This window comes from Hemicordylus capensis, chromosome 1 (assembly GCF_027244095.1).
Source record: "Hemicordylus capensis ecotype Gifberg chromosome 1, rHemCap1.1.pri, whole genome shotgun sequence".
NCBI classification, from domain to species: domain Eukaryota; kingdom Metazoa; phylum Chordata; class Lepidosauria; order Squamata; family Cordylidae; genus Hemicordylus; species Hemicordylus capensis.
In genome coordinates this window covers 251,703,030-251,721,860 of record NC_069657.1, presented here as the reverse complement: position 1 = coordinate 251,721,860, position 18,831 = coordinate 251,703,030, and the positions used below count along the sequence as shown (strand labels likewise).

Below are 18,831 nucleotides of genomic sequence, written 5' to 3'. Positions count from 1 at the left end.
TCCCAGATGTTGTTGACTACAATAACCCCCAAGCAAAGGCTGTTGCAGCTGGGGATGCTGGGAGTTGTAATCAACAACATCTTGGAATCCCTGTTAGAGGGAACACTGGTCAGAACATCCTGAAGGGTCTGGTGTTCAGGTAGGTGGAGCTCAAGCTGCCTCCCCCCTTGAGCATCTGCCTACCCTTTTCGCTTTGGGGGAACTAAGCTGCTGTCTTTCGGCACCTCTCCACAAGAGCAGCCATGGCAGCAGCAGGCATTTCATGCCTGGCTACAGCCCCAGAAGGGACAAGCGCATCTTGCACACCCAGGTTCAGCATGTCTGCCACACAACAGATGGACACAAGCTGACCCTACTCAGCTGCCTTGGTAATGTTGGCAGCATTGTTGGTGAACATAGACCCCCTCCCCCAGTGAAGGTTTGGCTGCCTGGACAGCCATCCCCCTCTCCACCTGGCGATCCATGGCCACCGACAGCCATGTGGTCATTGTCCAGAACCTCCACATGCAGCACAGCCCACCTATTCTTTGCTGCATGGGAGGGGATGACTGTGCCACCAGCAGCAGATGTCCCCTCACTCTCCTGCACCCACTAGTGTGCCATGAGGGACAGGAAAGCAGCGTGGCTTCCACTTGGACTGGTCCACAGAGCTGCATTCCCGACATGGCCTCCCTGCATACAAGGAGGGCACCACCCACCTGCTGAAGGTGGTGTATGAGGGGATGTTGTAGTCGGGGGTAAGCAGTTGGAGCAGCTGGCAGAAGCCAGCATTCACCACCTGAAATGGCTAGTCATCCAAAGCGATAGTCTTCCCAATGGCCTGGGTGATGAGATGAGACTTTGGGCTACCAGGCCCACCAACTGCACCCACCCTGCAGGCAACTTCCCCTGCTTGGGAGCAGGTGCCTCTAACTGAGGACACATTTTTGCTGCCAGCAGGAGTAGAGGTCCCCTGGTGATTCCGTCACAGGTGCTGCAGCATCCCTGACTTCTTAAGATGCTTGGAGTCTTTCCCCCTGCTAACCTGTGTCCCACAGTGGATGCAGGCAGCGTGGTGTGGGTCACCATAGTGGAGCTGAAAGTGGTCCCACACCAGGCTATCAGTCCAGGATCTTTTTGGCGGGGCTGGGGCTGCTGATTCATTCCGGAGGCTGCCACCACCACCACTGCCTTCATAGGGCTGAGAAGGTCCAGGAAGAAGAAGTAGTTCCTGCTCCTCCTCTGTCTCAGCTGCAGGGTGGGGGGAGGGGTTGCACTGCCAACAGGGATTGCAGAGGATGGAGAGAGCGTTCCGGCTGGGCTAGCAGTCAATGAAGCCTCCTCTTCCGCTACCACAGGAAGAGCCCCCCCCCCCGAATTCTACCTTGGCCACCACAGCTGGCAGCGCTGCAGAACCAGGCTCCTTCAGAAAGGAGAACCTGTGTACATCAGTGGGGGTAACTCAGGGAGAAGGACCCTCTTGCTCTGTCCAACCATGACTGGCAGCATCACCCCTCCCTCTGCCTACTACTCTACTCCTGGCTCTGCTTCACACCATCCCAAACACTTCTTTTAAAATGGAAGCCCCAGCTCTGATGCAGGGAGAGAAGTGCCTTTAAGGTTGTGGGCCTGGGGGTGGTCTATTTATGCTCGCTCTGCCACACAGAGCACTATCTATAGCACTGTGGTTCACACCGAGAAGCCAGAAAAATTAAATCCCACCCCCCAAATAAAGAAGCAGGCTTTATTTGGGGGTGGAGTTCTTGTGTGTGTTTTTTTTTTAGGGGACTGAGCACTGCAAATTAAAAGGATTTTTAAAAAAAAGACAAGTCAGCAGGCACTCTGTCCCTCTCTGGGGCAGGCAGGTCCAGACCACTACCACTCTCTCTCTCTCAGAGCCTTCTCTCCTGAGGCACAGATGGTTCTCTACTTCCAAGTAGCCCCTTAAGTGCATATTGGAAATCCCTCCTTTGGCCTCCTCCCAGCCAATGGGGGCACAGTTGCCCATGACACCACTTGATTTGAATTATAACAAGCAAACCTAGAAAAAAGGAGATCTCAAGCCAATCAGCTAGGGGGAAACAGTCCTCCAAATGGTGCTCGCCATTCTGTGAAGAGGGAAATCTTTAAACTAAAAGCCTCTCTCTGTCTCTGTCTCTGTCTCTGTCTCTATATATATGAGATTTGATGGTATTTTACAAGATTGGGGTCAAAGAAATCTTAGTTGGTCTTTAAAATGATGAGAGAGTCCCCAGCTAGTTACTTTATTTTATTAGTCATTCTGCCCCCACCCCCCCTTTTTTATTAATTATTTTTCACCTTTTTTATTTTGTTTCTGCACAATAGGCTTTGGATACCAGTCATGAATATATGTTAAATTATTATGTAACTGGCGTGTAAGTGCTGGGAACTCCATCATAGCTCTGTGCTACTGGCAAGAAGAATTTACATTTAAATATTATGTTTTCATGATGTCGGCATCTTCTCTCTCTATGAACAATCTTTTCGTTACCATTCTAATATTTAGATACTTTGGGGAGTTAGACGAGAGGTTCAAAAATTATTTCTCCAACCTTTTTATATATTAGACTCCAAGATATATATCCCTTTATACACTAGACCTCAGACTTATTTTGACTTTTTGGTTTTAATGAGATCTTTACAGTTAAGAGTTGAAATGTTTTCTTTGCATCATTACGATATCATAGTTTTTTTGTGGTGTAGTGTTATGTAGGGAGGAGAGCCAAATACGAAGTGATAACAGATATACATGAAGATTTTGCTGCATGATTTGGTGTTGAGCTTTACATTTTGGGCAGACTGTTGCTCTGCTCTGAGGGACCCCTTTAAATACTCTACTGGAGATATAAAAATTATATTTTCATATTATTATAAAAATAATATTTATTAATTTATTATTTTTGTATTATTATTTTGGAGTTTCTATCTAGAACTCATGAAAGCTATTAGTTCTATGCAGATATCTAAAAGCCATAAGTCAGGTAACAACCAACGGTTTCTATATCTTTCGTTTATGTAACATGACAGTGAAATCGGATCTAGGAATTTTTCTCCATATTTTTCTATCTGACATCATAGACCTATTGAATCTATAGTTCCTTATAGGAGAAACTGTACTACGTGTTAATCAGAAGAATCAGGATGAAAAAGATAAGAAAGACTTGTGCATTTAGAACTTTATTTTGAGAAAGCTTCTGGATGATTTTTATATAGGCTTTTGAATCAAAAGAAGGATGACATTCATGCAGGGGAACCATATTTATTGAAATCATGGATTTCAGTGAGTTACATTCATGAAGGTTTTTGCTGGGTTTGAATCCCCCCCCTTTTTTTTCTCTCCTGGCTAATCATAAGCTTTTATTGATATAAGATTAATTAATATGTTTATTAATATTTTTGAGTTTGTCAATATGGGACCCTTGTAGTGGAAGTTTTGATCTGCCTGAATTAATCATAATATTCATGTATATGTTGCTGCCTTTTCTCTTTGTGGTTGTTCGTTTTGGCTCTCCCTTCTGTATTTTGTTTAACTGCTAGATTCGCAATTTTACTGATGGTAAGATTGAGTCCTATGTTAACATTTCTTATTCTATAATTATTTATACACACACACACTATTACTATTTGTATCTTGCAAATAGAGGTGGTTTTTTTATGATGGATGTGCTTCTGTGTGTAATCATGTATACTCTCAGAGATGTAACCCTTTCTTTTTTTACTTAAACTAACAATAAACGCATTATAAAATCTCAAAAAAACAAAAACAAAATGGTGCTCGCCACTCAAATCAATTCAAGCTTGAATCAAGGCTGATTCAGTTTGAACTCTTAATTGGGTCCTTTATTCTAGGGGCAATTTGATTCGAGTTGAAACACCCTGATTCGAGCTCAAATTGATTCAGTTTGAATCAATTTGCACATCTCTACTAGCAAGCATGGTCCCACTTCCCCTTCCCCACATTTACTGAACATGAGGAGTGTTGTGTGAGAAGAGGGCTTGTGAAGTAACACACACCTCATCTGCAGAATGTGTGCCAGGACCATTCATCACATCTTGCAGCATGTTTCCGCTGTATGCGCAAGGCTGGGGGAAGTAGGAGGAATGTTGATGCACAGCAGATGCTTTAACAAGCACACACAATGCAGGTATCTAATGAATCCTTGTAGTTGATGATTCTTAGAGTATATGAGAGTGACCAATCTTGGTCCAGACATGAAAGCAGAGTTGAAGGACTCTTCCAAGGTGGTACTTGCACACTTTGAGTGCAGCTTATTGCCTATTGTGCTAACAGCGTTATTGTTGCTGTCTAGGCTGAGTAAATGTTTGAGTTCCTTTGCAATGTGTGACTCAAGCGAGGCAAAGAGAAGAGCTGAGAACCTAATTCACTCCATGGATACTGTAGCAAGTTAAGTGGGCCAAGAATACAAACAATATAACACCCTGTTGAACAGTGTGAAGGCTCACTTTATTCTCTGTACAGTATTTAGCAAAACTGATAACTAACTTCTTGGACAGTTTTCCTGTTATCTTTAACCTTGTCTTTGTTTCCCTCCCACAGGAAATAATGAAAAAAGTTTGCCAAGGGTCTTGATCAGAGAAGTGGATTTTGAGATAAAGGAACTAACTAGGCTCATGTTTTCACCTGATCAAGAAAATCATCCATCAAAAGCACCAGTGAAATATGGTGAACTGATTGTGTTGGGGTAAGTGCCTTGCACGAAATGAGTCCATGCTGCAGTTAACCCTGTAGGCAGAAGCTGTTTTGTTGGTGCCAACTTTTAAGCTGCTGTGTAGCTCTTTGCAGTGTAGTCTGGAATCGCAGAGATGATTTCCATTGCCATCTTGTTCTAGCATCATGACTTCAGGCAAAACCATTTTGCACTGATGCCGGAGGGACCAAGTTAGTTGTTTGATCACCAGCCAAAGTAAAGTACTTTCTCACATTCTGTAGGAGATCATTTTTCCTAACTATGGGTTATTCTCTCCTACTTGATCCAAAGGCAGGAAGGTTTCAGGTAGATCAAACAAGTGGCTGGACCAGCCTCCTTACTCAGCAGGCAGTGGGTTCTGGACCCTTCTAGTTCTTTTCCTGTCTTGCTCCAGGACAGGTGTGCCACAAGGGAGCTCCTGCCCGCACACCTTCAGCCTTCATCTTTTTCCACTTCTCCAGTTGCGTGAGATACATCCTTCTCTTTTTAAGAAAAGGAAAAAGGAAATTGGGGTGATTCTTCTAGGCTCTCCCTCTTTGCTTCATGCTCACTCTGCCTGGTTCTGCTACCTCTTTCCCCCTGCTTTGCCTTCCTCTATCTCCTTAAGGAATTCTCTCAAGTGGGGGGATATCCTGGCAGACTCCCCACCCCCACTCTGGAGCAGCTTGTTTCAGCTAGAAGAGGTTTGGCGGCCTGCAAGCCTAAAGCCTCTTAAAAAAAAACACAACAAAACCCAACATTGCTCAGCCTTGTCATCTCTTTGCCCCAGCCAGGCTGGGCACAAAAAAATCCAAGGAGGCAGCCACCATCTTGAGGTGGGAGAGATCCAAGCTGAAACAGGTAAAAGGCAGGAACAAAGTCTTCAGCTACTCGGCAGAGTGAGCACCACCTCCTCCAGGCAGTCTGCAGTAACTGGTTGCGAACACAGCTACTGGTTACTCTAGAGGAGGACCAAGCAGCAGCTTGGGCCTGGGCAGCCAAGGTCTCCGTGCTCCTCTTCCAGGCCCCAGAAGCCGTCTTCCAGGCCTGCTTAGATTTAACCACGTGCTTAATGGAGAGTTAAGCATGTGATTAAATCTAAGCACATAATGCTAAAAATGGCATTAATTGATGTTAACTTTGGCTATGTCAGGGCTTGTAAGTTCCCAGTTACCAGGGAGCCATGATGCCTAGAAGTGTAACCATGGCACCTAGACTAGGATATGCAAAGGCAGAGTTATTTAATAAAATCTATATTTGTCTCAGGCAGCCCTGTTTTTGTTCTAAGTATGTTACTTGTAAAGGGGCTAAAGAGAAGCCCATTTACCCTCCCACTCCACAATGTCTGGTAGCTTTTGTCAGGTGTCCATTGGCAGGCTTCTAAATTTTTTGGCTGGCTCCTAGATCCAAATAAAATTTTTCTGGGCTATGTTGCGTCCTCTCTTTTTAAGAGGTGTGGGTTACAGAACAAAGGGTTGCATGCAATAGATCTATTGTCAAGAGGACAAATCTGTTATTTAAATGTGAGATAGATATATAGATATATATGAATGACACTTACAGGTGAAACTCGGAAAATTAGAATATCGTGCAAAAGTCCATTAATTTCAGTAATGCAAATTAAAAGGTGAAACTGATATATGAGACAGACGCATTACATGCAAAGCGAGATAAGTCAAGCCTTAATTTGTTATAATTGTGATGATCATGGCGTACAGCCCATGAAAACCCCAAATCCACAATCTCAGAAAATTAGAATATTACATGAAACCAAGAAGACAAGGATTGTAGAATAGAACAATATCGGACCTCTGAAAAGTATAAGCATGCATATGTATTCAGTACTTGGTTTGGGCCCCTTTTGTAGCAATTACTGCCTCAATGCGGCGTGGCATGGATGCTATCAGCCTGTGGCACTGATGAGGTGTTATGGAAGACCAGGATGCTTCATTAGCGGCCTTCAGCTCTTCTGCATTGTTTGGTCTCATGTCTCTCATCCTTCTCTTGGCAATGCCCCATAGATTCTCTATGGGGTCAGGTCAGGCGAGTTTGCTGGCCAATCAAGCACAGTACACTGTATACTTTTCAGAGGTCCAATATTGTTCAATTCTTCAATCCTTGTCTTCTTGGTTCCATGTAATATTCTGATTTTCTGGGATTGTGGATTTGGGGTTTTCATGAGCTGTACGCCATGATCATCACAATTATAACAAACTAAGGCTTGACTTATCTCGCTTTGCATGTAATGCGTCTGTCTCATATATCAGTTTCACCTTTTAATTTGCATTACTGAAATTAATGGACTTCTGCACGATATTCTAATTTTCCGAGTTTCACCTGTATATCCCATGTTTCTCCAATGGCGGAACTAAACGTAGTGTTCATGGGGTTTCCATGTGGTCTCCAGTTGCACCTGTTGCAGGGGAGTAACAGCAGGAGAGAGGACTTGCCCTCAACTCCTGCCTGTGGCTTCCAGCGGCATCTGGTGGGCCACTGTGTGAAACAGGATGCTGGACTAGATGGGCTTTGGGCCTGATCCAGCAGGGCTGTTCTTATGTTCTTATCCAGGTACTGACAATACCTTGACCTGCTTAGTTTCAGGCTGGTTCACCTGCCCTACGACTGTCATGGGGCATTCTTGTAGATGTTAAGCCCATTCATGGTTAAAGTGTTGCACATAGTTTTAATACATAGCAATAGCAATAGCAATAGCACTTACATTTATATACCGCTCTATAGCTGGAAGCTCTCTAAGCGGTTTACAATGATTTAGCATATTGCCCCCCAACATTCTGGGTACTCATTTTACCGACCTCGGAAGGATGGAAGGCTGAGTCAACCTTGAGCCCCTTGGTCAGGATCGAACTTGCAACCTTCTGGTTACAGGGCAACAGTTTTACCACTGCGCCACCAGGGACATATGATCAAACACATCCCCAGTACTTTCTTTCATACCATACAATTCCTGCGGAAGCTTGTATAATCAGCTAGAAGGCTTTCCACAGTGTCTCACAACTTTTATTTAAATTTCCTGTACTTCCACTTGTGCCATATTGCTGAGGGACTATGGACATTACCCTGCAGAGAGCTTCTGCAATAGGAAACCCATGTGCTTTTCTTGGAGATTAAGCATATTGCTTGGGAAATGCACACAGTTCTGTCAGCTTGTGCACATTTCCTGATACCTCTCGGAGATTATGCATACTGACTGGAGAATGTGGCAAATTCTGTGAAGATATGCACCTTTCCCAGGTGAGGATATACACCTTTTGTGGATTATGCAGATTGCCTGGGATATGTACAGAAATCTGTCAGCATCTCTAATACCTCTTGGAGATTATGCATATTGATTAGCAAATGTGCCAAATTCCATCAAGATATGCACACTCCCCAAGGCCTCTTGGAGAGTATGCATAACACCCTGACCAGAGAAGGAACACAACACCTTTTCATGTAGGGATTATGTGCACATTTTCCATGAAGCTTGGTAAAAGTGCTTGAAGGCCAGATATTATGCATATTAGACACTCAACTCATGCATCTGAACCTGCTTGAGATGAGAACATGTGAATAGGGACAGATGTTTACATAGCTGAAGGATTATTTGGTCTTAAATAATATTGTTGGGGAGGAAAGCTGGGACAGTTACATGTACCTGAGAACCAGTTCTGATATAACATTTTTTGTTTGTTGGATGGTATTTCTAATTATTCCTGTGGAAGCATATAATTGGGCAGAAAAGTTATGCTGACTGTGTAATCAACATAATTAGTCCAAGAACTCTATTAGCCCAGTTCCCATATGGTAGTTTCACATACATATCCACAGATCATTCTGAAAATGATTGCGTGGGTTTACAATGTAACATCAGAACAATTATCATTTGTGATACTTTGGAGGGAGGCTGAGTTCAGACACAAATTAAAACCATGGTTTGTGTTAGCCATGGTAAAGAACCTAGATCACAAATGGGGTTTCTAGGCATATAACAGGTAAACTTGGTCTAGTGCTGTTTGCTTTCTTGCCCTGCTGCTTAGGGCTCGGCATCATAAGTCTGTTCATAATAGTAAAACAGCCTCTTTAGATAGAACAATGACCCTAACTGTGGTTTATAAACTATCTGTGAATTCAAACATACCAGGAAACCACAGTCAGCACAAACTGTGGTTTACAAAGCTGCTTCAAACAATGGTTTCAGATCCCAAAAGAAGTCATGGCTTGTAGACAGGCTTGAACAGAGACATAATGTGAAGCCATAATTTAACTAAACAGTTTGTTTAACTAAAGCATGATTTCATGCTGTGTCTGAATGCAGCTGGCATATCATGATAGTTCTGGGGGAAAATGAGACTGCACTTTTGCAGTTCCAATTGACTGTATGTGGTTTGTTCCATTTTAAATATTTTGCTCTTAAATCCCTATGTTGGATCCTACTGTCTTTTAAAAATTGGAATAGTAGTATAGCTGATCCATCATTCCTTTCCCTCAGTATAGTGCTCCTCTTCTGGCTGCACTCCTTTGGAACATGCATCTCCTTCAGAAGTGCATGTTCTGCATTCATGTGTCCAAATGAATCCACAACCTCTTGTTCCATAAACTCTGTGTAACTCTTCACGTGCTTCTTTTCCACAGGTACAATGGCTCTCTGCCAAATGGAGACAGAGGAAGAAGAAAAAGCAGGTTTGCTTTATTTAAAAGACCCAAAGCAAATGGGGTGAAACCTAGCACCGTGCATATTGCCTGTACGCCTCAGGCAGCAAAGGTAAGCTTGACTCAGCCCATTACAAAAAGTCTGAGCTTTTTTTTTTTTTTAACACCAGTGTCAGTTGAAAGCAGATTGTAATGAAACTGGTTGAATTATTTTAATACATTGCAAGAAGGACAATTTTAAAATGAGAAACCTTTTACTCTTGAGAAAAACATTTCCTTCAGTAGTATTGCTCCTTCTATTTTGAGCATTCATGTAATAGTGTGTAGTGTGGGTGCTCTATGGAGAAATTAAATGATGCAACTCATCTGGAGGGTTCATCGGTGTTGGAATGTTTAGGGCTGAATTAACTATTGGCATATAGTGGAATGTTAATGGAGCTGAAGGTGGGGTTTTTATGGCCAAGGAAAGAGTGCACTGTGGAAATGAATTTTGAGGAAGGATATTGGGGATATCCCAGACATTCGGAGCAGCATACCTGAAAGCACAATGGTAAAATAGAAAGAAGGAAATAGCAGCTCAACTTGCACCAAATGGAGAGAGCAAGAACAGGGCTGAGATCATTTTCCACATGGATCTGGCATGGAACATAGTAGGCCGCTCCTATCTGGAAGGTCAGTTGCGGAAGACAAGGCTGTGTGATGTTTGTACGCATGGTCCTGGTAGTAAACATTCAGATGTATTGTACTATTTCTGAAGTAGTAATACAGTTTTTAAAAACTTCTTAAGCCAGCTCATGAGGTGCGGGATTTGCTCAACTCTCCTTCAGAATGCCTCCCCCCCTCTCCTTGGTTCAGTTCAAGAGTGAGCCTTCAAGCTGAGTCAGCTCGCACATCACTAAGGCTCTGTACAAGAGGAGTGGAAAGTAGCTAATGTAACTCTGGTTTTCAAAAAGGGATCCAGAGGGATCCAGGAAACTGCAGGCCAGTTAGCTTAACTTCTGTGCCGGGTAAATAACCTCCAAAAGGTTAGTGAGGCAAGACTTGCCCTTGCAGAAGCCATGCTGATTCTCCTTTAGCAAGGCCTGTTCTTCTATATGTTTAACTATTTTGTACTTAAGCCTTGCTGAAGGAGAACCAGCATGGCTTCTGCAAGGGCAAGTCTTGCCTCACTAACCTTTTGGAGTTCTTTGAGAATGTCAACAGGCATGTGGATAAAGGTGATGATCTGGCTGACACAGTATAGTTTGGACTTCCTAAAAGCTTTTCCACACCAAAGGTTCTTGAGTAAATTTAGCAGTCATGGAATAAGGGGACAGGTTCACGTGTGGATTGGTAACTGGTTGAAGAACAAGAAATGGATGGTAGGAATAAATAATAGGCAGTTAGTTATCACAATGGAGGGAAGTAAGAAGTGGCGTCCCACAGGGATATGTACTGGGACCAGTGTTCGAACTTATTCATAAATGATCTAGAATTTGGGATGAGCAGTGAAGTGGCCATATTGGCCAATGACACAAAACTGTTGAGGGTAGTGGAATCCAAAATGGACTGTGAGGAGCTCCAAAAGGATCTCTTCAAACTGGGTGAGTGGGTGACAAAATGGCAAATGCAGTTCAGTGTAAGCAAGTGTAAAGTGATGCATATTGGGGCAAAAAATCCTAACTTCCCTTATACACTCATGGGGTCTGAGCTGGGGGTGGGGGGTGGACAGCTGGCTGAAAGTGTCAAAAACACAAATTCCATGCTAGGGATCATTAGGAAGGGGATTGAAAATAAAAATGTGAACATTATGATGCCCTTATACAAATCTATGTGCGGCTACATTTGAAGTACTGTGTACAGTTCTGGTCACTGTATCTTATGGAGGACATTATAGAACTGGAAAAGGTACAGAAGAGGGCAACCAAGATGATCGGGGGCCTGGAGCACTTATGAGGCAAGGCTACAGCATCTGGGGCTTTTTAGTTTGGAAAAGAGGTGACTATGGGGAGACATGATAGAGGTGTATAAAACTATGCATGGAGTAGAGAGAGTGGAAAGAGAAGTTTTTCTCCCCCTCTCACAACACTAGAAATGGGTCATCCCATGAAACTGAAGGCCAGGAAATTTAGGGCCAACAAAAGGAAGTACTTTTTCACATAGCGCCAGTGGTCTCTCTCTATTTTTTCCCCATCTCTGTGCGGAATGAGTTTTGTTCTGGGCGGCAGTATCAAGGCAGTGTGTGCACACCTGCATTCAGAATGGGGCCTTCCTGATTCAACCTGATCGAAAATGAACTGAGCGGATATCCAGAAACTTGTGAGTGCTCACACATGTGCATACCTTAGAGGGAACAATGCACAGCACGTGATTAATCTATGGAATTCTCTGCCACAGGATATGGTGATGGCCACTAGCTTGGTTGGCTTTAAAAAGGGCTTAGACAAATTCATGGAGGATAGGTCTATCAATGGCTACTAGTCTGGTGGCTATAGGCCATCTCCAGCCTCTGAGGTAAGATGCCTCTAAATACCAGTTGAATGGGAACAGCAGTAAGAGAGAGGGTATGCCTTCACCTCTTGCCTGTGGGCTTCTCAGAGGCATCTGGTGGGCCATTGTGTGAAACAAGATGCTAGACTAGATTGGGCCTGATACAGCAGGGCTGTTCTTGTTACATTTGAACCAGCTGAAAGTGTAACTAGAAAAATTGCATATTCTTCTCTGTTGCATTGTTGCACTGTAAGCACTTTGGACGGGGGGGACTTACACTTTTTGTAAAGCATCATGTATTTGGATAATACTACGTGAATAATCATAATTACATATTTATTCTTTGGGGAATCTTTTTGGAGGGAAGGGTAGGGGAAGGCTTCAGTTTCTTTATGCTACCTCTCTATCCTTGCTATGACATTCAAGCTGTAACCAGAAAAAAACGCACATGAAAAAAGCCCACAAGAAAATTGCGCACAGAAAAAACTCCACTGTCATAAAAGCGCACAAGAAAAATGCCCACACGGGAAAATGCCCACATATATACTACACTCCAACGCAAGAATTTTCCGGTGTGGGCATTTTTCCGGTGTGGGGCAATGTTCAGTGTGTGCATTTTTCTTGTGCACTTTTATGACAGTGGGGTTTTTTCTGTGCGTAATTTTCTTGTGGGCTTTTTTCATGTGCATTTTTTCATATAACCCATTCAAGCATAGGGATACTTTCCTTCTCTCACCTCTTTTCCAACCCCTTGTGAAGCAATGTCCTGCTCCTTTGTGAATCTCTGCTTCATTTTGAAAACTATGTACTTCCTTTCTGCAGCACTGCAGAATAGTTTATATCCTATCCTTGTTTAAAATAGCCAAGGCAGCTAAGTACAGTAGAAAAGCTCAACACTACCCAGTCACATCGAGTACATATGAATGGAGTACCGCATGATTTGTATTCATAATAGCACTAAGAGAAACATCAGGATTGTTTTATTGTCTGCAAAGGCCATAAATCGCCATGTCTGTAAGCATCCATTTGTTTTGAAAGCTAGGGTGACCACATAAGAACATGGGAATTGTTTTCCATTTTCTATAGAGCACTCAACAAACACGTTCCTTTATTATAATTCTCTGATTTTGTCTCCACTGTGCTTGCTTCTCTTATACACTTGGGCCCCTCTATCCATAAGGCCTCAAGATATATAACACTCTTACCAAACCACATAGAAGAAGATTATTTTTAAAATGCTACAGGCATGTAGCCAAAGATTTGGCTGGTTATTTCAGAGCAATAAGTAAATTTGAGCCTTTCTCACCACTTGACGTCTGCCTCTCCCACCTGCCCATTCTCTCTTACTACTTGGCTTCCCCACACAGGTTTCTTTATCTGGTGTTCTTCTCTTCCCTTCATTGCTTTGGGCCACTTGCTATTCTGGCTCCCCCTCATATTTCCTTGTTGGTCTGGTGTTAGTGGCAGCATGGTTAAAATACGTACATACTGCTTTTCAACAAAAACATTCTCAAAGTGACTTATATGGCAAAAGGTATGAGAAGGTGGTTCCTTGTCCCAAAAGAACTTGCGATCTTTGGGGGGGGGACCCCATAAAACCAGCAGCAGCGATTGGGAAATGATCTTATGCTGGGCTCAGTAGGAACAACTGCTCTCGTCTTGCTAAATGTAAGAAAGCCATTACTTTAAAAGATGCCTTTTTGCCTAGTAAACAGGGGTTTCCTCCCTTGTTTTTCTAGGCTACTTATCTCCCATCTCTAAATTTACCTAAAAGAAGGAATTCAGTCATTGTGTCTGGAAGCTGCTCAGATTTTGAAGCTCAAGAGACAGAGTTGAGTCTTGGGTATTCTGCCTGCTATTACCTTACATAGACATTGATGATATTCTCTTTGGTCTAATACAACATTTTATTGTAAACCGCCCTGAGTCATTTTTGGGAGGGCGGTATAGAAATCAATCAAATAAATAATAAATAAATTGCTCCAAATAGAAGCAGCAAGTTAATTCCCAGCTGTCATGATAGGCAGTGAAAGTTTAATCTAAAAGGGTCAAGTAACAGGACTCTTTCATATGTAAAAGAAACATCAGTGCCGTGGAGGAAGCTGGTATCATGGCACTATAGATGTTCAAATTAGTATCCTGACGTACATGTGGGATTCACACAGTTTTGTATTCTGAAGGGACTTCTACACACATTTATCTTGTGTGATTAATCCTTGGTGTCCTAACGTTGAAGATTATTTTGGATTGGTAAGCTCAAAACTTTTAAAAAGCTAGGAGCTGTGAGCCCCTATCTGACTGCAAGTCGTGTGTGTGTTAGTATTCTCCGTGCTTACATTTGGAGCCAACAGAGATGTAGTCGGATCAGTTACAGACAACAAGGCATTGACTTGCAAGACAAATAACCCCCATCTCCCTGAGCCACACTGTCCAGGCTGTCAAATTGCAAGCTTAATCTGCTTTGTTAGATCTTTCCCATCTTGCATGGCGTAAATTTCCATTCCCATTGTCTCGTTTTTGTCTAAGTGACTTATTAATCACCACAGGATATCAGCAAGAGGGGAAAAATGGGCTGTTTATATATATTTTTTTAAAAACCACTTTTCTTCCCCATATCCCTGTGGCAGTAGCTGTGAGGAGGCTGTGTCAGCCATCACATTTTGTGCCTCATCCTTTGTGGTGTTTAATCAACCTGATCATCTTAATCATTCAATGTGTCTAGGCCAACATATGGCTAACAGTAGGCATGACTAATGTCCTTGTCTCATAGCAACACGTGTTCTGTTGCGAAGCACTAAGTGGGGCCAGTCAGGTCTGTGTTGTTGTATAGATCAGTCATGCACTTAAAAAAAAATGGTTTCTGTGTAATTCATAGTTGGAAAGTGACACACCTGCACCTAATTAGCATGTGTAAGTTCAGACTTTCTGTGAGTGCAACAGGAGGCTCGTAACATTGGCTTCAAAATGTATGCTTTGTATATAGCTGTGTTCCAAGAGTGATGCAGTGCCTCTATAGCAGCTTCTGAAGGAGCTGGTATTCCTAGCAATAAAATAAAGGCAATTAATGTGGAGCCCTCTTGAGAATTGCTTTTCCCTTGAACTTCATGTTAAAAGCTGAACATTGCCAGTGGGGAAAGGGGTGGGCCAGCAGCATTTCCTTACGCAGCCGCCCAACATGGGCTCACAGTGGCGCACTTTCTGTTTCTGCTAGCAGGTGAAAAGAAAGAGTTCTTGTGCATGGCCTTTAGAATGCTTTGCCTTGCCCCACTCCAAAGAACACCCCATTCTGATTCAGAATCAATACGTGGGAGTCGTTTGCCATCAGTTGTTTGAATTTCATCTTCATTCTAACTTCAGTTCATCTTGGACTGTGCAAGCTTTGTATGATTTAAAAAGGGAGCCAAGCTATGCTTAATATGTTCAGTGTCGCTGTAAAATCTGGGAATGCTGCACCCCTGTAGCATTTTTAGACTATAATAAACAAACCAGTCAATTTTAAATGGATATCTTTCAATGCATGGTCTGATTATAAGAAGGCTAAAATGAAGGATAAGAATAATATCTTAGCAACATGCATACAGTACAACATGCATTGACCTTCCTTGCCATTCTTGGACTTATTTATGTATGTATTTAAGATGTATGTATCTTCCCACATAAATTTCTATAAAGTCTATTCTATAAATTTCACAAAAATCAAACCACAATAGAAATAAGCATTTTTATAAAATAGCAAAAACTGTAACAGGCTTAGCAATGAAGGGAATATCTGAAGGATTGTGGCCTCCCATGATTGTCCAGGAGCAGCAGCTGTCTTCACAACAGATAGGGAAGGAGAACTCATGCCAAAGAGCATCAATAGCCTCGTGACATCACAAAGTCATTGCTGTGGGAGAGCAAAGCATGAAACCAGGGATTCTCAACATTGGCTCCCAGATGTTATTTGGACTTCAACTCTCACCATCCCCAGTTAAAGGCCGCTGGGGATTGTGGGCAGAGCTGGAGCCACCATTGGGCAAATGGGTTCAAAGAACCCAGGCCACTGCCCCAGACACACACCCCGCGTCTGACATCAGACGCTGGGGCGGGGGTGTTATTTCGCTCCCAAACTGGGCTGCGCAGCCCCGTTTGAGACTGAAATCAGCCCATGCTGCATTGGCAGTGCAGCCGGAGTGACTCTCCCTGCCTTTTAAAGGCAGGGAAAGCCATTCCTGGCCTCGCTGCCAATGCAACAGGGCCAGTCTCCCTTCCAAAAGGGGTGGCGCGGCCCCGTTTGGGAAGGAGACCACTCCCCAGCACCTGATGTCAGACGCGGGGGTGTGGCTAGCCGGCTCCCTGTGTCTGATGTCAGATGTAGGGGGCGGGGTTAGGGGGCTGCGGCGGCAGCCGAATATGGGCCGCCGCCAGCCTCCCTCCACTCCTGATTTTCGGACTTGAAGTCCAATAACATCTGGGGACCCAACACTGAGAATCCCTGCACTAAACTAATGGACTTTACGTTAGTAAATGATATAGTAGTGTTGCAACTTGCTTGTAAGTGCCAGCTGTCTCTTTGCTTTTTTGTAAAGCTACTCCTGGGCCAGATCTTGTGAATCGACAAGACTTTAGCAGTTACAGGGCTGGTTTAGATGATATTTTCCCTACACATATGATTAAAGGGGGTGGGTGCCATGTATGTGCCCCTGTGATGTCTCTTGCGAATGTTCTCCCACTGCATTCCTTTATTGCATGCAGGATTGGATCATCTGAACCACCCCTATTTGAAGCACATGTAGAGGGCAGTTGGTACAGTATCTTCCACAACCCATGCAATAAGGGAACCTTTATTTATTTATTTAGCATATTTGTATATCGCCCAAAATTCACATCTCTGTGCGGTTTACAATAAAACACAGATTAAAAACAAAGTTAAAACTTTAAAACAATGAGAGAGTCTATAAGTCCTCACCATGGATGCTAAATGGGCCTTTTGGATGCACTAAAAACCTATGCTTTTTAAATAGGGGCACTAGAAAGTTACTATTTCATTCATATGCCATTACATTCATATGTCCTATAAGGAGTCTCTCGGAAATAGTGAGATCTGCAAATCATGAATGGGTTTATCTAGTGAGAGTCTACGCTGTAATGATATTTAATTGCTTCTGCTAAAAATTATTTGGGGTTCTTTAATATACTTTTTTTCCTTCTCTACAGGCAATAAGCAACAAGGACCAGCATAGTATATCCTACACTTTGTCCAGAGTTCAAACAGTGGTGGTTGAATATACACATGACAGCAACACAGACATGTTTCAGGTATCTAAAGCAGGCATGAACTGGACAAATTTCTTCTTGTTGACACTCTTCTCATGTTGAAATAACTGGCTGTGGCTTATAGGAAGTTTACTTCACTTCCCCAGGCTGCTAAACACTGGTGATGTCATTTACTTGACAGCCCAAGAGAGGTTAAAGTTGAAAAAGATTGTTCTCTGTTTCCTGTGATTTGTAAATTGCATGCACGCTACAGACTTTTGTAAGGGGGAGGATTTCTTAATCGGGGATTTTCTCACTGTGATGCCTTCCTCCTCTGTTCCCTTTAAGAGATTCTGCCCTGAATCTGACCAAACTTTGTTGTTCTTGTTCTTGAGTTTATTTGTGGGTTTTTGGGGTGGGTGGGGGTGTTGATAAATCAGATTGATATCAAACCCATATCAGGCATACACTCTTAAATTCAAATTTCAGAAAAACCGCCATGTTTCAGACAGTAGCAAGAAGGCAAAAAGTGCGGTAACAATTTAACTGTCCTGTCTGTTGTGGCATGCATTTTCAGAGGCAGTAGCCTCTGTTAACTATGTACCACTAATAATGCCATAGCAACTTGTGATTGGATTCTAGGTGGAGCCAGAATTGGGGTGGGGTGGGGGTGGTAACAGAGGGATCACAAAATTAACTACATCCTCAATAATTGCTGCAAATACATTTCTGAGCACAGTATCTTGGTTTTCAAATAGTCCTTAGCAAGCCACATAACTGAAACTGATGAGTTTAACTCTGCCAAGCAAGTAGCCTAAACCAGTTAAACAACTGGAAGTATTAACAAATAAAGGTACAGTTAAACAACTGGAAGTATTAACAAATAAAGGTACAGTATACTATTTCAGCTTGCAGGTGACAGTTGCATACCTAAATGCTTCTTAAAAAAACACAACACCTCACATAGAGAAGAACCGGCATGTTAGGGAGAAGAATTCTAGGCTAGCTCACTCTCTCCAACATGTTCTCTTTCTGTGTGCAGGGAGTTTTTCTCTTGGAGAGATATTCAAACACACAGCCTTTGCCTGTAGCCTGAAGTGGTGCATTCCAGGGGGAAAATTTACCACTAGATTCTTCTGATTGTATAAAGTAGCCCAGATATGCGGGCAAAATATTTTTCTAACAGCCCTACTCCATGTAAATGGCAACAGAGCTGTGTTTGTTGTTTAATATCTTTATAGCCCAACTTGAGTGCAATACTGCCCAAGGCAGCTGTCAGCAGTTCTGTTGGAATAGTACATGAAAGTTCATAAGGAGAACTTTACCCAAGCTTCTGTTGCTGTTCTCATGGAGTAGGAGGCAGAATTGCTTTGCTTTTATCTGGTGGAGCCAAAGTTGCAACCTCATCAACCCTTACTCCAAACTAGGGCATGCGTAAATGCCACCCTCAATGCTTTGAATTTTTTTATTGGCGGGGGGAGAGAAAGGGGCCACCATTTCCACCAATGGCTATAAGTAAGTATTCTGATCTAGAGTGCTGGTTCTAATAGCTGTTGCCTTGCCAATTCTAACTTGACTATTTGAGTAACTTGAAAGGAGCAAGAGAACAAACTTGCACTGATTCTTAAAGTTGAGATGGCTAGACTGGCTGAGTTCTGCTCTGTTACATTTGTGTAACAACCTTTCAGGACACTGCTATTGTGGTTTTGTAGAAGTCAATGATAAACTTGAGGAGTGCCAGTTAATCTACCCTTGTAGGACATTCCTGGATTACAGCCAAGGGCAATAG

At 42.9% G+C, this 18,831-nt stretch overlaps 1 protein-coding gene across 3 annotated transcripts in view; it reads left to right on the top strand.

Annotated features, from left to right (window-relative positions):
• PELI1 (pellino E3 ubiquitin protein ligase 1) overlaps positions 1–18,831 on the top strand; it is an 80,964-nt gene that overhangs the window by 56,470 nt on the left and 5,663 nt on the right. For all 3 annotated transcript variants that reach the window (XM_053284395.1, XM_053284397.1, XM_053284396.1), the window contains exons 2-4: positions 4,559–4,703; positions 9,321–9,450; positions 17,004–17,105. In XM_053284395.1, coding sequence (XP_053140370.1) covers positions 4,633–4,703; positions 9,321–9,450; positions 17,004–17,105 — 303 coding nt within the window. In that variant the 5' untranslated portion in view covers positions 4,559–4,632. The remainder of the gene's footprint in view (positions 1–4,558; positions 4,704–9,320; positions 9,451–17,003; positions 17,106–18,831) is intronic.